The sequence below is a fragment of the Trachinotus anak genome, unplaced genomic scaffold, assembly GCF_046630095.1.
Source record: "Trachinotus anak isolate AG129_WGS33_773 ecotype Australia unplaced genomic scaffold, CSIRO_AGI_Tana_v1 ptg000032l, whole genome shotgun sequence".
In the NCBI taxonomy this organism is placed as follows: Eukaryota; Metazoa; Chordata; class Actinopteri; order Carangiformes; family Carangidae; genus Trachinotus; species Trachinotus anak.
In genome coordinates, this window is record NW_027273883.1 from 783,044 (window position 1) to 810,786 (window position 27,743).

A 27,743-nucleotide genomic window follows, 5' to 3' on the forward strand; every position below is an offset into this window, starting at 1 on the left:
ATTTTAATAAGTGAACAATTCAGAGTCAGTCAGAACTGAAACAATAATTTGAGCTGGATCAACAGAACAAACAATAAAAACAAAACAATGATGATGATGATTGAAGCTTTACAGTCTAAACTGTGCAGCTTTAATTTATGGTTTATATATATATTTTTAGATTCGTGTGAATGTCAGAAGTTTCTGTTTCGTGTTTAGTCTCCTCAGAGAATCAGTGTGGTTGAGGGAACTGTGTTGCCAGGGCAACAGCCCAGGTAGGGCCCCCCAGGGCAGATCAGTGACAGGTGAGGGGCCAGACTAAGAGCGATTCACAGAACCCAGATGAACTACACCTGGACGTGTGTGTTTGTCTGGTCTGGGAACAGCTCTGGATCTCCAGGAGCAGCTGGAAACGTACCTACAGACAACGGACTACTTAGTTTAACCTGCTGCCCCCACCCGAGGCCCCCAGATGAGTGGTCATGGGTGGATAAATTGAATGGAATGGAGGAAAATCCTTGGATTTTGTCTCCACTGAGAAATACCTGGTTTAAAAACAGAAAATGTTCCTCAGCTCCTGGATGAAGTGTGTGAGAGTCGGCTGCTGATTGCTGAAACTTGTGCATGAAAAGTTGTAGAAGAAGAGAAAGAGACAGAAAGGAAGGAGTACGATCGAAATCTGGAGGAAAATCAAGATGTGTTTGACGCTCAGACTCACCTGTGGGTCAGACAGGTACAGTGTCTCTGCAGGTGTCTCTGTCTCCTCGTCCTCTGAGCACGAGTCAAATCCGTCCTGGTTGTAGTAAACCTCTGCAGCCTGAGGGTCCTCTGGGATATCTGCAGTTTGAAATAAAATGCTGCATTAAAGTGTCAAGTCTGAGGTTTAATCTGAGCAGGTTGACTGGTCGACCACTAACTGGACACTTGGTCACTGAATGTTTCTCTGGCAGCGTGTTGTTGGTTCACACGAGGCTGAGGATGGAGAGCTGTTTTTCAGGAGGTAGGGTTGGACCAGTGACAGGCCCATACCCACTGCCTCCATCCTGTCAGTCAGAGCTTTAGGTGGAGGTGGAGCTGAGAGTCAGAACAAGGAGTAAAGATACGACCAGTGAAGAAGAGAAAACTGAGAAAAAGGTTGTTGGTTCTGGTTCTTTCCAAGAAAAAAAAAGCCAGTGTTCATGGGAAAGCTAGAGAACATCAAACAAGCTGGTCGACTTGTGGACAAGCTGAAAATCATTTACATGGTGAAGAAGAAGAATTTAATGAGGTGAAAACGCTGCCAAGAGGGTTCAGAACCAGGATGAGTCCTGGAACAAAGTTCTGTGGAGTAATGCAACAAAGATCAATCTCTGTCATAATGATGGGAAGAGGAAGAAAGAAGTTACAGCTCATGGGCACCGTGAGTTAAAGTCTATATCTCCCACACAGACCTTTCAATATAAATGTTAACCTGCTCAAATTAAAGCTGAGTCTCCAAACTTTAATGTTGTTTCTGTTATTTTATTTCCAACTGAAACTGCTGAATCTCAGAGCCTGAAAAAACTAACTTTCCAAATACTTTGAGTCTGGACTGTAAAAGGTTCTATATTAACACTGTGAAAGTATCAAAGCCTCAGTCCAGAGAAACCACAGCTCACAACTTTGTTTTGTTAAAGCTCAATTTATGAATTATTACATCTATGAAATAAGGTGCAATTTTATTTGGAAAAAAATTGATCAGCAATGTAAAAATGAATTAATTGTGTTTATTATATCACCTCATAATCTGTTCTTTACACTATAAATGGGTTCTTAAATTATTAACACACACACACACACACACACACACACACACACACACACACCATAAGGTCAGGAAGTTAAGAAAGAGGGTAAAACTGAAGAGCTGGTGAACAGATGCGAGTCCCTGAAGGATGTGATTTGTCAGTTTTAACAGGCTCTGTCTGGATAATTATTCCTGCTAACGAGCTCTGAGAGATTTAAAGACTGAAGATGTTTAATTCATGCATCTCTCTGAGGTGTGAAAGTCTCCTCCTCTGTCAGCCAATCACACGACAGGGATCAGACGGTCAGCAGTATCTGTACTGATACAGTCGATACTGATGTTAACAGCTGTGAAGAAAATGATTGTTTACATTATCAATTAATCTATTGATACTTTGATAACTACTTGATAATTACCTCTCCTCTCTCGGGCTTCTCTCTGGAGCTCTAGTAACAACAGGTCAGTCAGCCAATCAGAGGAGAGGATCTGAGCCTGTTTTCTGAGTGATCAAATAAAGATATAGCAGATTTCAGGTAAACACTCAGACAAAGCTGCTTTGTTGTGACATCACAAAGTTCCAGAAGTCCTGACGGCTGGTTTTAAGGCTCAGTTTCTGAATACAGGCTGTGTGCATTTCTCTGTGGACTGAGGCTTTGATACTTTCACAGTATTAATATAGAACCTAGACCTGCTTTAGTATCACAAACATGGACATCTGCCTTTAGACAGGATGCAGCTTTAAATGTTTACTTGCTGAGATGTCTTCAGATGTCTGTTTTGTAAAATGTTCACAGTCCAAACCCTAAAGATATTCACATTATTTCCATAAAAGACAAAAGAAAGCAGGAAATCTTAACATCTGGCATTTTCCTAAAATATGATTCAACATGGTTCATCAATAATCAGAGTCACTGACAGGTAGTTAACAGGCTTAACTTCATTCTGCCAACGTTCATTAGGATTTTTGTGTATTTTAGCACAAGTGGAATAAATAAAGTTCATATTGTTTTCTCCTCTTTGCTGGAACAGACCTGGATCCTGGTAATGCTGAGACCTCCAAATATCTGGAAGCTGATTGGCTGAGCTCCAGCCTCATGTGACCTCATTCCCACTGAGGCTCAGCTCAAAAATATTTTGTGAGAGCAGAGAGGTTTTAAAATTGGAGTAACTGTGAGCGTTTGTGTCTCTGAGGAGCTGTCAGACCCTTCAGTGAACTTCAGGGGGATGAAAACAGTCTGAAGATCTAAATTAAGACTCTGACTGAAGAAGGTGACGAGTCCTCAGGTGAAAGGTTGGAACCACAGTGAAGCTCACAAAACACAGTGACAAACATGAAGCAAATTATAAGAAGCTTTTTAAAGAAATCACCAGCAGGTGGTTTCTACGGAGGCCCTGAAAGACAAATTCTTTTTTTGTTTTGTTTTTGTGTTAGTTTTTACTCATTTCCTTCAGAGCTGCCATAGTTTGTTGGAGGTGACAACAATTTTGAAAAGTGGGAACATTTTGGGAGTTGAAGACGCTTCAGGGATGTTTTCTGAAAGTTAATGAATTTAAATGTAACATTTTTCAGGAGAGAGAACTTTTATTTTGTGACATTTTGTTTGCTCTGTGGAGAATGAACGTCCTGCTGAGGGACGAGTCGGAGCTGGAGCCGAGTCCTGTTCACCGTCAGCTGACTGCACCGAACATGAAAACTAAATGACAGTAAATGCAAAACATTTCCTCTGACAGCTGGAGGGGAAACGAACAGACCGACCTCGTTTCTGTGAGGCGGAAAAAATATTAAAATATTAAATTAACTTGATGTGCATCTATATTTCTGTGGTTGAAGGCCCCGGAGGCTTTTCAATACTGAAAACTCCAACTGTGGAAAATCTAAATCACATCTGTATCACAGGAAAAACATCAGAGCTGAAGCCAATGACAGATGAAGACCTTCCTCTTGTTTATTATTGAATTCTTTGTAGGAGAGTCCTCCTCTCTTCTGTTCTCCAGCTGTGAGTTTCTCACACATTTAACGTGTCACTCATCATCAGGTTGGTTAGATCTCATACCAGCAGCTCCCAAACTGGGGTCCAGGGACATCAAGGGGTCTCCAGGAGTCTCAAGGTTCCAGGTGATCCCTAGTGAAACATGAAGGACTCTCACTTGATTTCACAGCTGTTTGGTGAATCAAACCAGTTTAGAGTAGATGGAGTTTGCATTACATTCATCTGACAGCAGAATTTTATTCTCAAAATATCATGATTTCCTCTAATATTAGACGTTATTCTCAATATGATTTCACTCAAAATTCAAACTTTACACTCAAACATAAGATTTTGATCATTAAACTTCTCATTTCCTCTCAACAGTGGCTGGAGAAACAGGAATGAACCGAACTGCCCTTTACACCGAGGAGGTTCACAGAGGAGCCAAATCTCTGGATGTCAGTCCTGCTCTCATCACCACTGGATCATTGTCTGTTTTTACCCATCTGAACAAATCTTCCCTGCAGCGCCTACAAACCATCCAAAACGCTGCTGCACAGTCAAACAGATGCTCACACATATATCTGTCACCTATTTTAACATCTGTGCACTGGCTTCCTGTTCCTTTAGAATCCATTTTGTCAGCTCTGTCTTTTAAAGCTCTACAGGCCTCAGAATAAATCACCGACCTCCTTCACACCACGAGTCGAGCTCTCAGGTACCTGAGACCCTGGGTCTTCTAAGTGCACCACGAACACACCTTAAGACCCAGGTGATCACACCTTCCAGGGGACAGAGGTCTGGGACGGTCTGAGATGCCTGGACTCTGCGGACTCTTGTAAAAAGCAGACCCTCTGTTCAGACAGACCTTCAGGCAGCATGTGGTATTTTACGTCTCAGAGAGGAGGAGACTCTGTGGAGGCTCAGCTCCAGGGACAAACCTCCTGAACCACTGACACTGAAGGATCCAGACCAGGAGAAGACAACATCTCCCATGATCCCACACTGCTTCATGACATCACATGTTTTGATTGGGCAACTGTGAGTTATGAGGCTCTTGTACTTTAGTATTTTTACTTCATGCTGCTTCATATTTGGTTATTGTTCTGTTTCCTGCTGTAGTTAAAACACATAATGATTGATATTAGATTAAAATGCATCGTTACAGGTGAAAGACCCTGCACAGCTCAGCTGATTCATCTTGTCCTTCATCAGCTGATGATGAAGCTGCAACATTTACCACAACAAAACCAACAGGAGCAGAAGAAGAAGTTACAGTGTCATCAGGGTCCATTTAAAAAATATTCATTAATTTATCTTTTTCAGTTCCTACAATTATTTTCAATATTTGGACATTTTTTATGTGAAAATGCAAATTAAAGGAGGTGGATGGTGAATATTGTCCCTGATAAATGACCTCATGATTAAATGAAAACGATATTTTCCAGACAGTGTGAAGACGATGACGACTCACCGTGCAGCTCTGACTCCTGCCTCTCGATTGGCTGCGACCCTTCTGCTGACTGGTGATCGTGGCTCCTGATTGGCAGAGTCTGTCCGGCCCCTTCCTCTCTGCTCTCCTATTGGTTGGAGGAAAAGAGTTAATTGGCTTTTTTTAATTGAAACCCAGTGGAGTTTGTCACAGTCAGTGAATGAACCTGAAACCAGTTAAACTCAGTGACTGCAGATTTTCTTACATTCAGAACGTCCAGACTGATTGTTTCAAAGTGGCGGCTCCTCAGCTCTCTCCTGCGGCTGTGGATCTCCTCGTATTTCTCCTCAGCCAGTTTCCTGCACAGACACAGACCAGGACACTGAGCGAGTCGAGGGCCTCCATCAGTATCACTCTGATATTAATGCTGCCGTGTCTCTGCATCACGTTTGTCCATGAACATGTTTTATTAAACTATAGAAACGATGCAGAAAGATCTCAGCAGCTCGTCTCTGCTCAGCCTCCCTCCCCCCTGCAGCCCCACCCTGACTGAGGACGTGACCAGGTACGTGGACCTGATGTGTTGATGTCAGGAGCTGATGTGATAAACTGCTGCTGTCAGCGAGTGTGGAACTCGGGTCCAGGACTCGGACTTGAGCCTGAGTCTTGTCAGGACTCGTGACTCACTCAGACTCGAGCGCTGACAGCATGTCGGCGTGGCAGTGAAGAGGAGAACAGCCGTGTCGGTGGTGACCTGACTGCAGAGCTGGAACCCACGACCTGGAGCTGGAGCTGGAGCTGGACTCTACCATGATGATTCAGACTCTGACTACAGCACGGTCAGCTTCACTGTGTTGAGAAGCGAACAGCTCGTGTCTCGTAGAAGATGAAGTCGATTGCAAACGAGGCATCTGACTGTTCTCTGTTGTGTAACAACATTTGTAACAGCAGCAGTAACAGCAACTGAAAACATGTTGTCAAACACAAACTGTGTCTCAGTCCAGGGTCTCATCAGACTGTCCCATTTCAAATCCTCCTTCAGGTGAGTGCTCCCTGATCCAACATATCCCAAGATTCATTGCGTCAGTAATGAAAATAATCTGTCATCAAACATCACAGACAGAGTCTGAGCATCTCACTGTTAGTGTCAGTGTTGTGTTTCAGCTCAATTCAGCAGTAATAGTACAACTGTCCAAACCCAGGACCTGAAAACAAAAAGTTACTGTGAAGAAAAGTTAGGTACTGTCAAGGTTGCTAGGCAACACAACGGTAAAGGCGGGCTCAGCTGGTGAAGACCGCTCATCGGGTTCAGCCGTCTCGATCTACGACAGCTACAATGGGCCGCACCTGTGTAGACCGGGTCCCTGGGTCTGGACCCAGCTGGATCTGGACCCAGCTGTAGACCTGAGGGTGCGGAGGTCCACAGCTGCACAGTTGTGGCAATGACTCGAGCTGACGTCGCTCGCCCTCCTGCAGCCTCTCACTGATGGATCTCAGCAGGAGCTGCTGTCTGCTCTGCTGCCTCACTCATAATGAACCTATGTTATTTATCAGTCTCCTCCTGTCGTCAGGCTGCAGATTCGTTTTATTAACCTGTTCATTGTTTCACACACACAGAGGACAGGTGAGACGCTGTGCATCGGCTGAGTGAGGTCGTCCAGCTCCTCTGTCATCATGTCTCCTCCTCCAGCCGAGACGAGAGGAAATGAAGCAGGTGATGGAGGCGAGGAGCCAGATGGAAAACATCCTGTGTGTGTGTGTGTGTGTGTGTGTGTGTGTGTGTGGTTACAGCCTGTCAGACCACCTGTTTGAACAAACACATGTCAGTGTGGCGTCCTGCAGAGACAGACTGAGAGCTGCTAATGTGATCAGCGTCGGACTGGATCAGGTCTGGACGTGGATCTGATGAGTCTCTGTCAGACTCCAGTCAACTCAGACTTTATTACCCAGAGAGCAACAGGACAGCTCAGAGGAGCCACAGCAGCGTCTGTCTGATGTGGTTCAGTTAACCTGCCAGATTTTAATTTAGGTTTGTGTGTAAATCATGGAAATAATAGAGTTTAATGTCTAATGTTAGAGAATCCCTCCTCCATAATGTTTCCAACCTCTACAGAGGAGAGTGATGTTTGTATAACACCCACCAACAGGCCGTCAAGACCTCTGGAGCTTTGTGATGTCACAACAAAGCAAACCCCGCCCACCTGGACCCACCATGGTGTTTACCTGAAATCTGCTATATTTTTATTGGATCACTCAGTGTGTGTCTGTGTGTATGTGTGTGTCTGTGTGTCTGTGTGTGTGTGTGTGTGTGTGTGTGTGTGTGTGTGTGTGTTACCTGAGTCTCCGGGCCTTCTCATCAGCTGCCTGCAGTTTGCGCAGTCTCATTCTTTCTCTGGGAGTCATCTTCTCCACCTCTGACCTCTCCCTCAGTGTCTGCAGGTGAACCTTCATCTGCCTGCAGCCAACAACACACACACACACACACACACATATACACACACACACAGACCTATCAACCACATCACTCAGTCCTTCCTCTTTTCCTCGCTGCTGATTCCTACATGGTGTCCAACCTCAGCATTGTTAAAAATGACCTGTCTGGTCTGTGTGTGTGTGTGTGTGAGTGTGTGTGTGTGTGTGTGTGTGTGTGTGTGTGTGTGTGTGTGTGTGTGTGTGTGTGTGTATGTGTGTGTGTGTGTGTGTGCAGTAGTGAGGATGGATTATCTGACAGTGAGGGTTGTGCCCTCACACACACACACTGTGCTGGTTAACACTTGAACAAACCTCACCACTCGCTGCTCTAATTATAGTAGCTTATAGCATCTTACATGTTCTTGGCGATGAGTTCAGCGTCTTTCTCTCCTCCTGACGACACAAACACAAATCTGTCCTTCATCGTCTGTAAAAACAGAGACAGAAGGTTCCACCTGTGACTGTGCTCTGACAGAATCTCACCTGTGTGGAGCAGCTGTAATAAACATGATAAGAACTTATGAAACTCCCTTTGGAGAATCAGTGCTTTATTTTGAAAATCTAACCTGACGTCACAGGTGATTAACAGACACACAGGGTCAAACTGTCGGCTCACTGAGGACCACTGTGGTTCCTTAATGTTTTCACAGAGCTGTAATATCCCATAGTGCCGCGGTGCAGTATGGAAACCCATCAGCATAATGATATTTCAGTGGAAACCATGGCAACTGATTCCATAAAAACCCTAATGTGTTATCTCTCTTCAGGTGCCCCGCATATCCACACAGGAAGAGCGTCCAGCCCCCAGTCATGATTTATGAGAAACTGTATGACAATAATATCCTGTTGACGCACACACACACACACACACACACACACACACACACACACACACACACTTATCTGTTACTACAGAAGGTGTGTGTGAGAAAATGTGTGAATGTGATTATTTTTATATCCTGGTGTAATGGGTAATGGGCTATAGGCTTTGTGTGTGTGTATATGTGTGTGTGTGTGTGTGTGTGTGTGTGTGTGTGTGTGTGTGCACGCACCAAGCACGTGTCTCATATTCATGCCTGGAAGAATCCTGTTCTATGAAGTCAGGCACCCCCACAGTGGACCGTACCATTCTTTAGCTTGTTGTCCGTCAGCAGGAGGAACTAACTACTCAGCTTGTTTAATGCCCTTCACTTTCTTACCTGAGAGCTTCTGAAGGAGCCTCAGGTATCTGCACATGAACGTCTCCATAAACGGCCCGCACACTCACACACAAACACACACACACACACACTCATCTGTGTGTGTAGAAGCTAAATCTGCCATCATGTGTGTGTGTGTGTGTGTGTTCACACTGAAGCCTACAGCAGCAGGTCCAGCTGTCACCAATCAGGTCAGTGATCATGGTGCTCACTGCAGCATGATCACTGGGAGTGTGTCTGTGGAATCTGTTGTTACAGATGTTTGTTCCTCGTGCGGGTTGGAGATCAACCTCAGCTCCTGCAGCAGATGTTTCTGATCAGCTGTTCCACAGCTGGGCTGAAGGTAAACAGCGTCTGTGCTGCAGTGTCTGATTGGTTGTCACTGCACAACGGCACAAAGACAAAACTGTCCATCACAACACAAACAGCTCTGAAGCTCTTCAGGCGCCAAGTCCTGCAAACCAAACCTCACATCAGCAGGACGAGGACGACGGCGACAACGAGACGAACCAGTTGTTAGGTTTTGGGAAGCATCGTGAAGTTAAGGTTAGTCCTTTGTCGTCATGGTGACAAAAATAAACACTTGAGGTTAAGGAAAAAAACCAACACTGACCAAGGTTGTACACAGGAAACAAGCAGCTGTTACACATTTGTGTGTGTGTGTGTGTGTGTGTGTTTGTGTGTGCGTTACATGTCCGACCTGCATGTTTCCCTCCATGAACCTGGTCTTGAGGAGCTCTGAAGCTGACGGTCTGGATGACGGTTGTTTCTGCAGCATCCTGGGTCACAAAGACGAACAACAGCAGCTCAGAGTCAGATGTTCTGATGGAAAAGCATCTGGAGGCACAGCTGGCCTGACTCTGTCCTCTGATGCTCACTGATTCTTTACATGTCTCATTTGTCTCAAATGTTTGTGGTTTTAGAGGAAGCTATGTGCTGGAGAACAGTACAGAGAGGCTCAGATCCTCTCCTCTGATTGGCTGACTGACCTGTTGTTACTGCTCCAGAGAGAAGCCTGAGAGAGGAGATGTAAAACTACACTGAGATGGTTTTTGGTTCTTAAAACCACAAATATATCTTCTGATGGAGATCAACACTTCAGATTCAGGTATTTTTACACTGGAGAAGTTAAAATCTGGAGCTTTAAAAACAGAACCAGTGGAAGTTGCACCTTTATCTCTGTTCATTAAAACACTCAGATGGTCACAGGGTCAAGAACTTGTGCTCATCTTCAGTCTGGTCTCAGTTTGTCCTGACAGAGAACTCAATGGATGTGACAGTGAACATGTCATGGTGTGACTGACCTCTGACCTCAGTGTTTGCCTCTGATGGTTGGGAGGTCAGAGCCTAAACAACAATTAAAACTCTACGTCCTCAGTGTTTGGACATGAGCAGATCAGCCCCTCCTCCCTCACAGTGAAGCTCCTCCTCACCTCTGCATGACAGCGTTCAGATCAGGGGAGTATGAAGCCGGCAGCGTCGGGGTTTCTCCCTCAACGATCTTCATCACCACGGACAGGAAGCTTGGCCCCTGGAAGGCGTGGCTCAGACAGCACATCTCGAAGAGGAGGCAGCCCAGAGCCCTGCAGCACAGACCCACACAGACCAGGATCAGCAGCTGTCCTCATCTGGATCACAGTCCTGGTGGATCAGGAAACATCTGCTGCTCCTGGAGACTCAGTGTGAACACTGTTGTGTGTGTTACAGAGAGGTCAAAGGTCATTTCACTCAAGTTTCTTAATGAGAGAAGAGTCCACCTTCATTAACACACACACACACACACACACACACACAGCTGAAAGCAGCCAGAGGTCAGCTGTTGTAATTAGTGAAGAACAGGTCAGAGAGGAGGATGAGGAGGACGTAATTAGCAGCATAAAGTGATGAAGGTTTTTCACTTTTATAATGAAGCAGCTTTTTTTTTTTTAACCGTTTAGATTTTATTTAATTAGACGTCACAGTTGGGGAGGGGCGTCGCACGTTGGGGGCTCGAAAACAGTTTGCACACACAGACGCAGCTTAACCTGGTACCTGATGTGAGTGCTGAGACTGGGTGTGGCCCCCGCCGTTCGTTCCACCTGGATGTATGTAAATCTCTCGGCTTGTTCGTCGTGTTTAGATCTACAACAAAGGGAGCCATGCCCTAAACTCAACTGGAAGTCGGCCATTTTGAATTGAGTGTACTGAGTTACTCCTCCTGGCAGGTTGACCCTGTGAGGGGGAGGAGGGTCTTCAGTTCGTATCTGACCCTGTTAGAACAACATGATTAGATTCTCGTAATTAGAGAAGATCAGCAGTTAGTAATAAACTGACAGATACTCATTAACATGAAACAGATGTAGTTAACAGGTGATTACTGAATGAAAGACAGTTTGTTCATGTAGATAATTGGAAGCAGAGCTGCAGCTTCTCCGACTGTTGCTGAGGAGATGGATGTTGTTCTGTGGGAGCTTCATCAGGTCATAAACAGACAGAGGTAATTAAGACAGCAGAGAGTGAAGCAGGTGGTTAATTAACGAATCAACAGAACGAAGAAGATCTTTCTTCTTCTTTTCATTAAAGCTGCAGGAGAACATGTTCAGACATTTGTGGTTACTGATGTCAGGTGGGTGGTGTTGAGCTGGACTCTATTTCCTGTTTCAGTTTCTAATGTTGTCGTCACCACATGAAACACATATCTGTAGTTTTCTGCCACCGTGGGGTCTCTCCATCAGAACAATAACAAAACTCAGAGCGTGGGATCATGGGAGATGTTGTCTTCATCACCCTCGAGGTTTTGACTCTTCCTCTCCACAACAAACAGAGCAGCTGATTAACACAGTAAAAACAGTGAGTGAAGCAGCAGCAACAGTTCCTCAGCTTGTTTCTCTGATAACTTCAGACATCCGACGACTAAAATCCTTCATCTGGTTCAAACAGAGCTGAAAACCACCAAGGTGGAGAAAGAGGATCTGGTACATGAGACTTAACTGGATCAAAGTCAATTTTGAGCAGCCAACCACAACTCTGGATCTGACATATGATGTCATGGAGAGGCGACCAATCAAACGGAGCGTTAGCATGATTAAAATCACAGATTTCTCTGTTTGAGAAGTGATGGAAACATTAGTGGTGACGCACAGGTCTGGTGGGTTTTATACATTTTAATGCAGCAAAGCTACATATTCTACTGTTAACATACGATACAATGCAATGCAACACCATCCCCACTACAGCTAGGTGTACCTAGTAAAGTGGCCAGTATCTACCTGTCACATTTGTTCAGCACTGAGCCAATCAGACAACAGCTGACTCTTGTGTTTCCTTTATTTTTCAAAGTAAAAGCGTGTCGTCTTTGAAGCTAACTAAATTAGCAGGGTGAGAGTTAACAGGATCATATTAGCCTGTTAACAACACGTTAGTCTGGATGAAGGAAAGTGATTCACTCTGTGATGATCTGAACAGTTTCAGGGACACATGAAGACAGATTGAAGACACTGAAGGACACTGTAGCTCAGCGTCTCATTTTTCACTTTATTTTGTTCAGTAGACAGAGCTTTGCTGAGCAGTTAGGTTTGTCTCACCCCTCACTCTGTCAGTGCCCCCTCTGTGCTTCGACTCCTCTTTAATCTGATGATTAATCACAGCAGGGATCAGACTCCTCTCACTCCTCACACCTCAGTCTGTGGAGTAAAGACCTTCACCAGAACATCTGAACCTGCACAGAGTCGCCTCTTATACAAACTAGAGTCCAGCAGTAACAGGCTGATCAGTAAAATCAGAGTCTCCCACTGCAGGAAAGTAGAGCTCAGGCTGGAGGTCTCAGCTGGTTGATCACAGAAGATAAACTGCTCTCCACAGTCAGCTGATTCTTGTTTTCCTCCCTGCAGCAACACAAACTAAATGAATTCCTGTTCCTCACCTGCAGGAGTCCATCCATCCTTCCTACCATGCACCTGTACAGCCTCCAGCTCCTAACCAATCACAGCAGAGGAAAATGAGCTCATACTGCTTTACAGGCCCACAGCGAGTGTGTGTAACAGTGTGTGTTTTTAACAGGGCTGAGGCCGGGGGGAGGCGGGTACAGGCCTCTGATTGGATGACCATGGGACCAAATGAATACACCATAGAGACCCATTGTTTCCAGTCCCACACACACCATCCTGCTGCCCCAAATACTCACAACAGCACCATATGTAGATTCATCCTCCGCTGAAAATAGTCCCTACAGCCTGATAAAATTTCTTTATTTATTTATTTATTTTTTTTGGCAAGAATCATTTTAGTTTTTTTCATCTGTGTAAACAACCACCAAGGGATTTTTTTTTCCACAAAAAAGAAAACAAACAAGAAATTTTGTTTTTCACAAAAAATTGAATTTTTCATGTGTGTGTGTGTGTGTCTGTGTGTGTGTGTGTTTTTCCCTGGAAAAAAACAGGAACCAATGAGCTGAGACTCAGAGGAGGGAAGTGTTACCAGATGTCAGACTTGGAGTCGTATCCCTGGTGGTTCAGCACCTCTGGACTCATGTAGTACGGAGTCCCTGTGAAGGTGGTGGCCAGGTCACATGATCCCATCAGCAGGCAGGAAACACCAAAATCACCTGGAAACACAGAGAACAACATGTATCTGTTTTAGTCTGAGCAGTGGTGGATCTGAGAGAGCAGGGAGGAGATCAGGACGGTTGACCTGTAGTTGTTAAAGTCATATCTCAAAGTAGGTAGAAGGTCACATAACACAAAATACAACAATCTGCTGTACACGAGGAGCTAAAGAGACAACTGTCCCCATAAAGATCACGTCACACATATTTACATACACATTATATTTTCTTGTCATCTCTGTTTGAAGGTAGAACCTGGTCTTTGTTTGCATGGATGTTATCTGATGGTTGAAACACTGCACCGACCACAGGCTGCAGACAGCCTCCACTTTTCCTTCATTTCTGCTTAACTGTCCATCACCTTACTCAAGTATTTAAGGTTTTCTCCTTACCTCAGTCTTATACATAAGGAATCACTTAAAATTAAACCACTCTACAAAAGAGCTTAGTGACAAAGTTTCCTCTGACTCAACTTGACTGAGTTTATGATGATAAATGAGGAAGACGAACTCATCCCAAGAAGAGTGGAACAACCCAATGCCTAAACTTTTTTCCTTAACTAATTAAATGTTTTAAGTGATTCTGTGCAACACCCTTAAGTAAGTCCGTCGGCTAAGGAGAAATGAAACCTTAAGTGTTATATTTAAGTAGGCAAGAGGCAAGAAGAGTTTTTGCAGGGAGCAAGGTTAGAGAGCCAAAAAAAAAAATCAGGATTCATCCACTGAGGAGCTTAAAAAACCACAACACATTTCATGCTCCACGACGTGCACGTCTGTGTGTGTCAGTGTGAGCTGAGACAAATACTCTGACGTTCAGTCCACAGCTCTGTCCCTGTGTGTGTAGCTGGTGATGGGCGAACTGAAACCTGCCATCACAGAGTTTTGGTTAAAGTCCAGAGCTGCAGACGGCAGCAGCAGCAACAATCTGCTGAGTTTCCACTCCAGATAAAACTGGCTCCGAGTGGATCCACGTTCTCCTGCTGGAACACAGACTCATAATTAACTGGTTCTATTTATGCTCCCATTTTCACAGCTTTTGTGGTTGCTGAGAGGGAAATCGCTGAACGAGAGAATCAACACAAACACACACATGTTCAGCAAGAACTAAAACAAACAGGGAGAAGTTCCCCTGAGCCTTTGCAGCAGCAGAGGAGGAAACTCACCAATCTTAACGAGGTTTCGTTTCAGGAAGACGTTCTTGGCTTTGAGATCTCTGTGGAGTATTCGCCTGCAGGAAACAGAGCAGCAGTCAAGGAAATGGGACAAAAAACATCAGATTCATTTACCTGACTGTTTATTGATTGATTGACACTTAGTTATAGCTTGATTGATCGTGTGATGTGTGCAGCTGTTTGGCCAGAGACTGAATTTATCTGTAACATCTGTCTGGATCCAGTTCAGTACAACTAATGAGTGGACGACCTTTGACCTCCAGACTGCCTCTGTAATGCTGAGGGAGGAGAGGAACCTAATTACACAAATTCTGCACAAAGTGTGAAATGTGCAGAGAGCAGAATGAGGGGAGACTTAAGGAATGTGTGTTGCCATGGCGACCGTATCCCTCACCTGTCATGCATGTAGTGAAGGCCAAGCAGCAACTGGACGAGCCAATCAACGACCTGGATTTCGGGGAGGCTCCGCCCCGCTTGTCTCACCTCCTCCAGTTTACAGTCCAAATCCCGGTCCTGAGGAGGGCAGAGAGGGAGCAGGTCTAACAGAGTCCAGCTCTGAGACCATGTGGTTTCTCAGGGACTGAACTCCGAGCAGCTCAGACGATTAGTCCATCCACACAAAATTAATTGGCAACTATTCTAATAAATTTTTCAATTCAATTCAATTTTATTTGTATAGCGCCAAATCATAATATACATTATCTCAATCCCAACAGTTCCCACAAAGAGCAGCGCTTGGCGACAGGGGGGAGGAAAAACTCCCTTTTAACAGGAAGAAACCTCCAACAGAACTTGGGGTGGGGGGGGGGTCTGCCTCGACCGGTTGGGTTTAGGAGGAGATAAAAAAAGGGGGGTGGGGGGAGGAGAGAGGAGAAAAGAGAGAGAGACCAGGAACAGCTGTGTAGGTAATGGTGTTATCAATAATGATGACAGGTAACAGTGGTTAATAGTAAAGATGAGTAGTGGTGGATCTGGGTCCTGCTGCTCCAGAGGCAGAGAGACCTGCAGAATGAGGACAGAGAGAGGGAGAGAGAGAGAGAGAGAGAGAGAGAGGGAGAGAGAGGAGAAGCACAAACTACGGGGGAGAGAAAAAAATATATAAGTTAATGGCATAAAGTAATCTCGAGAGCGAGAGAGAGAGAGAGAGAGAGAGAGAGAGAGAGAGCCCAGTGAATCATGGGAATCCCCCAGCAGTCTAGCTCTATAGCAGCATAACTGACTCCAGTGTTTGCTTTTCATATTAATTACTTTGATAATTGTTTTTTAATAATTTGTTTTCAATGATTTGAACTTCTGTCTGTGGGTAAAGGAGATTTCATCTGTTTGATTTCAATTTCCCAAACAATAAAAAATAATCAGAACATTATTTCATCATAAAAAACTGTAATAATAATCTAATGATATGATGTATATACATGTTTCTGTCAGACCGACCCCCAGTGACTGACATCATTTCACTTTCACCGAAAAAGAAAACAGAAAACTGAAGATGATGTGATGTTTGTTTTGTTCCTTCACATGTGGAGAAGATGATCTGTAGCCGGGCGTCTCTGTAGCATCACAACTCTTCATCTATGGCCTGTTGTTGTGACACATTTTACCTTCAGAAAAAAGCTCCTGTGATTTGGATATTGAACTCGGCCATGCTGTGATCTGGATAATATTTAATTAAGTGTGCAGCCTTTGTACAGTTGATGTACACGACCATCTCATCCATGACGTCTCCATCCTGAATCTCTGATTGGCTCAGTTGGTTTTACACTCAGGGAAACACTGAGCTGAATCTCCAACCAGAGCAGCCTAATGAGACTCTTCTGTACAGCACTTTGTAATAAACCATCTGAAATATCATAACCATTAATATAAAATTGTCCTCCTGCCTGTTTCTTTCTCCTTATTTGCTTTTCTTCATAATAACTGGTCTGACTTTCCTGTTGGGTTTAATATGTTGCAGTAAAACCCTTGAGTCCTCCACAGCTCTGCAGGGGATTGTGGGTAATGGTCTGACTAGAAACAATAGCTCAGAGGGTCTCTGAGTGCACGGGCGGTTTGATTGGACCTGATGTTTCAGTGTGTGTGTGTTTGTGTGTGTGTGTGTGTGTGTGTGTGTGTGTGTGTGTGTGTGTGTGTGTGTGTGTGGACTGTTTTCACATCTGAAGGGTCTTTTAATGTCAAACTGCATGAAAAATCTGGTAGAACAATATGGCTGCGGTGGCATGAATATTCCTGCTGCTGCTCCCTGACTGTGTGTGTGTGTGTGTGTGTGTGTGTGATCATACTGGTTTATACTGGTGTCTGTGGTACAAATGCAAAAAGCCAAAGCCATCCAGTTACCAGCAGAGAAATGTTTAAAGCTTTGTGAATAGATCTGCAGGAGGGAGAGGGGGAATTAAAGCTTCAGGCTCCCACTGAGATGTGGGGGGTGGGGGGTTGGCGGGGCAGCGCTGCAGGGGGAGGACAGCCGGATAACGAGGGGGGGGATCTCCACCAGATGACGTGTTGGAGGAGAATACTCCATGTGTGGGAGGGAGTGAGAGGAACACGAAGGCAGTGTGAGATTCATTAGTGGAGAGGCTGCAGACAGGACGTACCTGCTGTAATCAAGACGGCAGAGATGAAGAGAGGAGTATAATGAAAAGAGAGAGAGGAAGAGGAAGGTGGTGGGGGGAGGCAGAGATCCAGTTTCATACTGTTGCTTCATTTTGTAGTTCTATACACACTGAGAACAGCAGCAGTGGATGTTTGGGAAAATGAGGAGAAAGAAGCATCAAAGAGGCGGGGGGGGGCTCTTTCTGCTTTTACTGCACATTAACTGGAGGTTTTTTTAGCAGTGTCTCCAGCAGCCGACCCTGTATGTCCCCTACAGGTCCTGGAGGTCTGGACCAGTCATTGTTCCCCCTCAGCTTCACGTCCTTAATTACGCTTCAGGGCCCAAAGTCTGAGACCAGTTCAGCTCTGGTGTTTTCACATCATTAGAAATCCTGCTGACGAGTCTTTGAGGCTGATGTTAGAGCGCCGCCTCGGAGCCAGCTGTTTCCTGTAGGACCGAGTCATATCCACCCACCAGACAAGAAGTATTTCAGCCAATCAGAACTCATTCCTCAGTGATAATGATGATGATGGAGCATGTTTGTCACATGATAGTCAGAGGAAATGACGAGAGCCAATCAGCAGTGATTAACATTTTCTACAGAGGAAACAGCAAAAGCCACAAAATTATTGGCAGAGATACATGTGGCTGTTGTTTCTGAACCATAGACAGCGCTGACTGTGTGTGGGCACAGTGCTGGTCCACGGTGCTGGTCCACGGTGCTGGTCCATGGAGCTGGTCCACGGAGCTGGTCCACGGTGCTGGTCCACGGAGCTGGTCCACGGTGCTGGTCCATGGCAAAAGTCAAACAATGGTCACTTTAGCAATTGGGTGTCATCAAATTAACATTACCTGTGCAAGGTGGTCCAGCAGAGTTACTATGTCTACAATCTTAGTAAGAGTTATTGTCTTACAATCTAACTTACAGTATTTAAGATTAGCAAGCTAACGTCGGTCAGGTGCTGTCCTTTTTAACCCGTTCATGTCCATAACAGAAACATCTTTGCTCACAAGAAGGAACCAACCCACTGATTTTACAGGGATGGTTCAAAATAACTTAAAAGCTGCACCACATTTACATTTACACTGACTCATGGATCAGACTCTTTATCCTCAGAGACTCATGAGGTGGATCAGGTTCAGGTCCAGGTCAGTAGAGACTCGGTGTCAGGACTCAGTTCTACATCTGTTTCATCAATGAAGGAGATCAGGTGAAGAAGTGAGCTGGTCAGGCATGTGGGGGGGTTAGAGGAGTGAGGAGAGGAGTGAGGAGAGGAGGAGCTCTCTGAGGAGAGAGAGGGACGCTCCCGCTCTGAGAGACTTCAGGAGCTGGTTCCACCATCAAGTGGCCGGACCTGACGAACGGCTGCAACATGGTCAGAGAAGGACAGCTGGTCATCAAACATGACACCAGGTTTCTCACGACCTTTGTTGGGGTCAGAGATGAAGAGGATTCATTTGTAAACCAGGAGGTGCCACAACACAGAGAGGGAGGGGTCAGAGAACACAGCAAAAAATCCACAGTGTCTGGACAGCGCCGAGATGAACTGTTAAAACTGTCATCACAAACAAAGCATTATTTTTTTACATTTATTATTATTTTAATAATCACTGGGAAAAATAGAATCAGGGCTGAAAGTTCTACTGACAAACACAAAGACTGAACAGACTGAAACACCGAGCTGAGTAATGTGTTCTGTCTGTTTCCTCTGCTTTGTTTCAGCACCATGGACAGCACCAAACACACACACACACACACACACACACACACACACACACACACACACACACACACACACACACACACACACACACTTTTTTGCTTTTGCTGTTTTCTCTGTAGATACATAAAGTTAAACATGGACGCAAAAAATAAAAGTATCATAGACAATCGATGCAAATAGCAAAAGCCACGAAAATGCAGGTTTTGTTGTGAAATAATAAATGATTACATATAGAACTGGTTCATTTTCACAACTGACCTGTGAAAATCCATGAACCAATAATAAACGCTGCTAGGTTCTCTTTTCCCCTAACTGCACTGAAGAGCTAAACACAAAGGAAAGAAGAGAAACTTCAAAACGCTCTGTCACTCATCTAAACTGAAAAAAACCTGAACCTGAAGCTTCAACAGTGAAGGAGCTGCAGTTCCTCTAACGACCACTAGAGTCTGGCTCCAGCAGTGAGTCAGTCCCAGAGACTCCCATGTTCAAATGTCCGACTTTACAGCAGAAAGAAACATGTTTACAGCCTGGTACAGAAACTGTTCTGGTCTCTAGAGATCATTTCCTCCTTCATGACACCTGTACGGCTGAATTTATACAACTCACCTGTTTACATTTTATTAAGGACTAAATGATGGAGAATTGAGGGCGTGGCCTCTTTGAGTGACAAGTGGTGAGCGTATGCTCGCCACAAACCATCATGCCCCAGAGTCTCTGCTCCACACATGCCCCACCTCTTTGACCATATTTAGATTAGCTGGGAGTTAGGGGTGGAGTCAGACACCGCTAAGATGGCGACAGTGGAGCAGCTCACTTAGAGCTTCAGAAACCTGTGGGTGATGTCACAGAGGCTCCGCCCATCTGTATTTACTGCCAATGACAAGGTGCTGCTGCATTGTCACTGCTCTATGCAGAGCTGCCATGTGTTTGTGTTTGAGACTGAAAAAGCAGGACCTGACCTTTAAAACAGTGCAGAGTTCAAAAACATCTTTGCTGGATATAACTAACATCAGTCAACTGATATTATATTTACATTTCAACACCAACCCCTCCCCCACCTTTATCAGGAGTGAATGAGGAGTGGTTTGTATGGGTCATTATGTAGAAATTATTTAGAGGGTAAATTAGCTGCAGCACGTGCAACTGAATATTTTGCCGGGCATCATTTTATCATTAAAACCCTGTTAGCAGCAGCCTGAGAAAAGTCTGGCTGATTGTTGAGATAATGATTTAATGTTAGAGCATCACAAGAAGCAGCTTATATCAGCTGCAGGAAGCTGTTGAGTTGGGCTAAAGTCAAGAGACTGAAAGAAGGATAGAGCTAAAGAGAGTCTGGTCTAAAAACAGCAGCTCTGAGGTTATTATCAGTTCATTCTCTTGTCATATTTATTGTGAAAATCTATAACAGACTTCCTGAGGAATCGACCGTCAAGTCAGTGAGAGAGGTGAAGTTTTGACATTTGGATTCAGCCTAATGCTCCAGCTGGACACACAATATAACACGCTGTTGTGTAGCTCAGTCAGTGTTGGACGTCTGCTGTTCACACTGAGCATTTCAAACAACCCTCAGCTCCACAGACACATCAGCACCGCTCGGCTGAAAACCTGCTCTGCACCTGCCCCTGAATACAGGTGCACAGTGCTGGTGTTACCTGGCAGTACTCTGTGATGATGCAGAAGTTGTCTCTCTCCAGGAAGCTGTGGTAGAAGGTGAGGATGGCCGGGTGGTGCAGCTGAGACAGCAGCTGGGCTTCCTGTGTCGCTCGGACCGTCTCGTCAGGTCGAAGGTCGCCCAGAGGAATCTGCTTCAACACCTTCCTGAAGAGACGGAGGTGAAATGTGTGAGGGGAGACAGAGGGTTTTAGACTCCTCCAGTGTTGTGTCACAGTGATAGAAATCTTAATATCTGGTTATTCTGTTGGACAACAACTCAACAATCAACAACCGCTTTCAAAGTATGAAAGTACAAGACAAAATAACTGCAGACGATATGACCCAGAATTATGTATCATTATATTTCCTCAGTATTTCCCAGCTGTATATAACAATTCTTAATGATGGAATTAATGAAATGAATGTGTGACCTGGAGCTGGATGAACAGTAGAAAACAAATGGTTGGATGAAACCATTCAAATTATTAATCCTTGCATCAATTAAGAGAAAATTATCTATTGATTGTTCAGTCACTTATCAAACCAAAATGTCAAACATTTACTAGTTTTATCTTCACAGATGTGAGAATTTGCCTTTAATTAACCAGGAAAGTCCCAGTGAGATTAAGATTCTCTCTTTTAAAAGACACCTGGATGAGATGAGATGAGCAGCATAAATATAACTGAACCCTAACAAAGTACAAAATGACATCTTAAGAAATTTCCTTTTTATTCTTTCATTTTGGATTTAAAAGCATTTAACAGGATTAATTCATTTAGATTCCTAGTTGGTTATGAACCTGAGGGAACTGTGTGAATCACACAGAGACACTGAGCAGAGGTGTGCATAGATAAAACCCCACCACGGCCCAACACAGAGGGAAAACAAAAACAACTTATTTAAGAAATAAAAGCCTCAGCTAAAACTATATGTTTATAAAAGTTAACCAACTATTTCACTTCCCTCAAGAGTGAGCACCAAAGGGATATTTTGTGATCTAGATCTACGCGATCAACTTAAGTTTGGTCTCATCTGCAGTAAGAACAAGCTTCAGCTGACTGCGGGTATTTTGACAAGTATTCAGTGGCCTGTACGAGAGTAGTCACACAGCAGTAAACAACAGTGTCATCAGCATAAGAATGAAAAATGTCATCGGACACGTTTCAACCCAGATTATAGTGAATGAAAATGGACCTAATCCAGAACCCTGTGGTACAGGCTGTTTTGCTGGTTTTTCTTTTTATTCCATGTACAAATGACGTCTGACTGAGTGCTGATAACTAAATATTGGCCTATAGTTATCTAAAGCAGCTGGTTCACCCTATTTTAATAAAGGGGGAACAAAAGCCTATTTCCATATCATGAGACTTTCCTTATTTTCCACTGTCAGGATAAAACAATATGCAAGAGGCTCGGCTCAGCTGCCAGACTCAAAAAGTAAAGCTCAATAAGTTCTTCTAGGATCTACGGCTTAGAGGGTTTTATGAACTTCCTGCACAGAGAAGGTATGAAATTAAAAGACAGAGGTGTAAATACTGGAACGTCAGAACAGGGTTTGTGATATTAGATGAAATATCTCTGACTGGTGGATGAACAAAGTAAGTAACCTGAAGATGTCACCTTGGACAGAAGAAGGTTTTGTATGGATGTTTTTCACTACATGTTGATATTTCACAGGCTCATCAATAAACAAAATAATCAATTAAATTGGGAAAAAAGATCAATTTTAGAGCTTTTTTTTGAGAAAAGAGAATTTGAGTCTTTAAGACACTGAGATAAACAAAGACTGGACACTTCACCTGCACACGAGGGAACAGACGTTTATTTCATATTTGTGTGGTTCAGAGTTTTCGGTTCCCTGTGAGAACACCCTCCTCTGTTTGTCCCACTTTGTCATCACATGTTGTAAAACATGTAAAGCTCCTCCTCACAGTGTGGCCCCCTCCTCTGCTCTTGTTAAACTGGTGAGCAGGTCAGCAGGTGAACTGGAGCCTCTGGTTCAATAACAGCACTGCTTCACTTTGTGCTTGAGTCAAACTGTGGATGTTTCCCTGCTGAAATACAACACAGCTTCTCTGAGTTCACTCCGGTGACTCCGTCCTTTCTGCCTCACACACTTCCTGTCCTGAGTTCCTTACAGGAAGTTAAAATACTCCATTACAAGTAAAAGTCCTGCACTGAAAGTAAATGTATAATCAGGAAACAGTGACACTAAACACTGATCCTGAGCAGAGACTTCGTAATGTGACTCATATGTTCAGGTAAGTTCCAGTGAATCTGTTCTTTTACCTGTTGTCTTGAATTTTTATTTTTGCAGGAATAAGGTCACATTTACATTTTATATTTTTAGTTTTTCCCCTTTGAAAGAAAAATCAACATTAGGAAGAAACTGTTCAATTAAAGAGTAAGATGCTTAAATGTGAGGATTAACTGTTGTTGGGGAAATAAACACTCAGATGCTCTCACAGTGTGAATCCATGAACATGAACAGTTTTATTAAAATTGCAGATATTTGTTTCTTTTCATGGTCGTTTCACACAGAAACCAACCACTGCTCCAGATCCGAGATGAGTAATTGATTAATCGATTAGTCGTTTCACAGAAAATTACTTGACTCATCATGAAAATAATATTTGAAACAAAAATGTGAAAAGATTCACTGGTACCAGAGTGAAGCCTCACTGGTCTCTGATTGTTGGAGACCTGATGGGGATGAAAATAATTGTTGGTTTCAGTCTGACAGCTGGATGAATCAACTTTACAACAGTCCCTCTATGAGGCTGGGGCCACACTGGGGCCATGCTGGGGCCACACTGGGGTGGGTGGAGTACCTGAAGTGGTGCAACTTCAACATTGATCAAATTATATGGACCCAAACAATCTGGACCAAACCTGGACAGGGGCCCCGTGATAATCCAGACTGCAGCTCTTCTCCCAGTGTGAGGGACCCAAGGGCCACAGATCTGTGCCAGCAGCTCAGAGACTCATTAGCTGCTTTAATTCCTCGTTGAAGCCAAAAGGCTTCTGGGAAATCAAACTTCCAGCCTGAATTTATAATCTGCGCAAATTCATTTCATTCAGTTCATTCACTACGAGCTGCACTGAGACGGCTTCTCTTCTTTTTTCCTTCCTTCTGGTGTGAAGCTCTTCCTGAGCCGGGAGCGCCGATTCTCTGTTGCTATGCAACAACAGTGAAAGTCTGTCTGAAGTGTGACACCCTGATTAAAGCCGAGATGTTTCTGAGCTCCTGTCAGCTGGGCCGAGAGAGAAAACACAGTCAGAGCGTGAACCGGGAGGCGAAGTGTCGGGTCCATTGGAGGAGGACGACGGTGGGAAGGACTCCAACCGTCAGACTGAGAGGAGGTGGAGATCAGACCAGAACCTTAACTACGACTGGAGAACCAGAACAAAGTGTTCTGGAAGTTCCTTCAGGAGGTCGATGGACACATGATCTCAGGAATGATCAAGTCCTCCAACCTGGACACCCAACCCAGCGTCCTGGACCTTGGTTGTCAGGGTAACAGTAATAAACATGCAGTTAAGCTTGTGGAAGGGACATGGTTTGGTTTGGTCAGGTTTCAGTCATGGATAAAAGAAACAACATAAACTCCTGGTTTCACCCGGGAATCGAACACTTCCTCCTTTGCTCCTGTCATCATTCGTACAGCCACTAGAGGTCGCCTAGCAACAACACCTTGCTGCTGTACCTGGGTTTGTTTCACGTTATTGAAAGGAAACAGAAAAAGCAAACAGCCGAGGTCGTCAGAGGTCGTCAGAGAGGCGGAGCCAGAAACCAGGAAGCAGCTTCACCTGACGCTGAACTGACTCAGCACAGCCACAATATCAGACCCAGACGACCTGAGAGCTCTGGCTGGCTTTTAAGCAGCTGTGATTTACATATATACTAAATGAGGCCTTCAGTCTTCGGCCTGTGAAGTCCTGGACCTGAGCTCACCTGTCCGCCAGGTGAACGTCAGCCTGGTCAGACAGCTGCAGTGAAACCAGCAGGTGCTCCTGAAGCTCTGAGTAACATAAATCAGATCAATGCAACGAAAACAAGGGAAGGAAAGACCTCCTCCAGCTGCAGGAGGGGTCACTCCGCCCTCTGACTCCCCCGCTCTAACATCACAATTAGAAGATAATGCGGGAGGTGGGGGTGACGGCGGAGGGGGAGATGAACATGTGTGTCCTCCAGACTCTGTGTCTCTCTGGGAGTCGATGGCAGCTCCACAGGAGACCTCACAGCTCTGTGGTGTCTCCTAGCAGGTGTTTAACCCTCACTGAGATGTTTTCTGGTGGAGATCTGCCTCGAAGCGCTGCCAAACAGGAAGTGAATACATCAGGACCCCCCCCCCCCACCGTGACACAACATAAAGTGAGATGTGAGGGTGTCAGCAGGGCGAGCGGCAAAGTTTCAGAGCTGTGAGCGCAGTGATCGATCACTCAGCAGCAGATCACAGCAGCGCGCTGACAGACTGTTTACGACGACTTCACAGGACGGAGGAAACTCATCATCTCTGAGGCGTTTGAAACATTGAGTCGACTGGTTCCTGATGAAGACACACAACTTTAAAAATGCCTCACAAACACCTCGTTTCATGTTTAAAAGGCTCAGTATTTATTAAATCAGCTGATCACTGTCCTGTTTATCAAACAGAGCATTTGTTGGGACTATTTTCAGCGGCGGATTAATCCACATTTGGTCCTGCAGTGAGTATTTGAGGCGTCAGGACGGTGTGTGTGGGACTGACTCAAAGTAAACTACAGTAACTGACTGACATAATTATCAGCCTTAATAGGTGCGTTTCCATGGTGACCAGAATTCAACATCAGGATGTCTAATGCCAAATTTCTGATAAATTTCTGTTTGATCAAACCATATGGACCTAAATGATGTGGCGTAAACCTGGGGGCGTTTGGGCTCCTGGGCAGTCGCCCACTTTGCCTGGTTGATGATCCAGTTTTGATTGGTTAGAGTAAAGAAAGGAGCCCCTCCCAAACTGGAAACTGTTAACATGAATGTGATCAGACAGAACAATAAATAAGTTATCAGATGAATTTCTGTCTCCTTGGTGTCAGATGAACTCCACAGGGACCAGGACAGATCAGCTGATCATCTCCTCTCTTTGTGCTTTCAGTGAAGAAGAAGACGCTTCCTGTCTCTCTCTCTGACTGACAGACGCTCCTGTTCAAATCTTCACCGAGCTTCATCTGGTTTCATCAGCTCACTGACAAACTGAGACGTGAAAGCGGAATAAAAAGTTAACAGGCGTTGCTCTGCTGTTGCCATGGATACCACATCCTGACAGACAGCTGAGATCACGGCGCATCAGAAACCTCCTAAATACAGTTTCCTCTGTTCTCCACCGCCTCTGTCGGTCTGTGAGGACAGAGCTCTGCTCTTCACACATCAACACAACAGAAGAAGTTGTGAAGCTCAGGTTTTGTCTCTGACCCAGAGATTTCTGAGCAAACGCTGACACGCAGCCGTGTCTAAGTCTGGCAGAGCAGGAGAGATGGGGGGGGGGGGGGGGTGAGACCTGTCTGGTGGTGAAAGGGCAGAGATGACGACTCCAACCACCAACTCACCATCTGCTTCCTGACGACAGCCTGGTTCTCTCTGAGCGGCGTCCTGCAGACACTCAGCCCTCCTGCAGCAGGTCCTGACGCTGTGCCCTTTAGCAACACACTGACGCTGCACCTGCTCATTAAAGCTCATCCTCTTCTTATTCAGCGAACACAAAGTTCAGGATGAAATCTACACTGTACTGTTTCATCTCACACACACACACACACAGACACACAGAGCTTTAATGGACTGAAGCTCACAGGTCTGAGGCTGCAGAGGCCGAGCTGTCACTCACACAGTCTCAGGATATGTGTGTGTGTGTGTGTGTGTGTGGGGTGTCCACCACCTGGACAACAACTGGACAACAACTGTCCAGGTGGTGGAGGTGGTGTGGGGGTGTTTTCTGGACTCACTTTGGGTCTTAACACCAGTCAGTCCTGGTCTGAAGGCCTCAGCAGGATAATGATCCAGGTCACAAACTGGTTTCATCATGACACTGAGTCCAGTTCAAGCTCAGACCTGGATCCAGTAGAACCTCTTTGGGGGTTGACATGAAGAACTGAGGAACTGCCCAGTGTTAGTGTGGAGTTCACTGAGGGTTCAATATAACCACTGTATATTCAGATGTTGGAAGGACTTTGGTGGTGAAGCTTTTTGTGTCCTGCAGCAGCAAATATTTAGGAAAGAATAGAGTTGGACAATTAATCGAAATACAATCAAAATTACAAATTAAAATACACAAATCACAGGGGCTGCAGTTTTTTCTGATAAAATGTGTCACAACATTGAGTGTTGTAGTGCTGCAAAGACGCCCCGGCCGACAGATCAGCTTCATCCTCCAGATATGAAGGAACATGTTCTCAGCCCCAACAAAAAAATTACACCGTCATCATTTTTATTTTTGTTCCAGCGTAAATGAAATGAAACATAATCATCATAAGATCATAATATCTGCAAATCACTGCAGGAATCTGAGGACACACACACACACACACACACACACACACACACACACACACACACACACACACACACACACACACACTTAGTCCAGTCTCTGAGAGGGTGACAGGATGTTGTTGCTGCAGGTTTACAGGACCTGAGAAATCTTCACCTCCTCCATGTTCATCACATCTCTGACTTCTTGTCATCCTCAGCAGACGACTGAGCAGACAAGAGTCAGTGTGTGTGTGTGTGTGTGTGTGTGTGTGTCTGTGTGTGTGTATGTGTGTGTGTGTGTGTTGGATGGATTAAGAATGAAGTGTTGACACAGTGAAACTGAGACAGAAACAGTTCATATTGTGAGGAACGTTGTTCATTTATGTATCAGTACTGAACGTCTGAGACAACCTAAATATCTGATCCCACCAGACTGTCCTGCAACAAACGAGGTCACAGGTCGTCTGTCAGCAGGTCACTATGACCCAGAGTTAGGTTCTGTTGCTAGGCGACATCTAGTGGTCGTAGCAATGATGACAGGAGCAAAGGGAAAAGTGCGGTGACGTAGTTTATAGAGCGACAGAGTCCACGTCAGGAGGAGGTTGGGGTGGATGGATGAATATGACCCAGGAGAGCGGTGTTCGATTCCCATGTGACAGTTGCAGTTTATGTTGTTTCTATTATCCATGACCGTTCA

At 44.8% G+C, this 27,743-nt stretch overlaps 1 protein-coding gene across 2 annotated transcripts in view; it reads right to left on the reverse strand.

The window, feature by feature from the left end:
- Positions 1 to 27,743, reverse strand: part of nek11 (NIMA-related kinase 11) — a 47,843-nt gene that overhangs the window by 15,950 nt on the left and 4,150 nt on the right. Inside the window, exons 3-14 of one of the 2 annotated variants that reach the window (XM_071470184.1) lie at positions 20,537 to 20,702; positions 14,965 to 15,083; positions 14,562 to 14,626; positions 13,273 to 13,399; positions 10,251 to 10,400; positions 9,518 to 9,596; positions 7,975 to 8,045; positions 7,482 to 7,601; positions 5,412 to 5,505; positions 5,189 to 5,294; positions 3,799 to 3,867; positions 698 to 816 (exon numbers count right to left, since the gene is read on the reverse strand). In XM_071470184.1, the coding sequence (XP_071326285.1) occupies positions 698 to 816; positions 3,799 to 3,867; positions 5,189 to 5,294; positions 5,412 to 5,505; positions 7,482 to 7,601; positions 7,975 to 8,045; positions 9,518 to 9,596; positions 10,251 to 10,400; positions 13,273 to 13,399; positions 14,562 to 14,626; positions 14,965 to 15,083; positions 20,537 to 20,702 (1,285 nt within the window). The remainder of the gene's footprint in view (positions 1 to 697; positions 817 to 3,798; positions 3,868 to 5,188; positions 5,295 to 5,411; positions 5,506 to 7,481; positions 7,602 to 7,974; positions 8,046 to 9,517; positions 9,597 to 10,250; positions 10,401 to 13,272; positions 13,400 to 14,561; positions 14,627 to 14,964; positions 15,084 to 20,536; positions 20,703 to 27,743) is intronic. The other variant, XM_071470185.1, reaches the window with a different exon arrangement.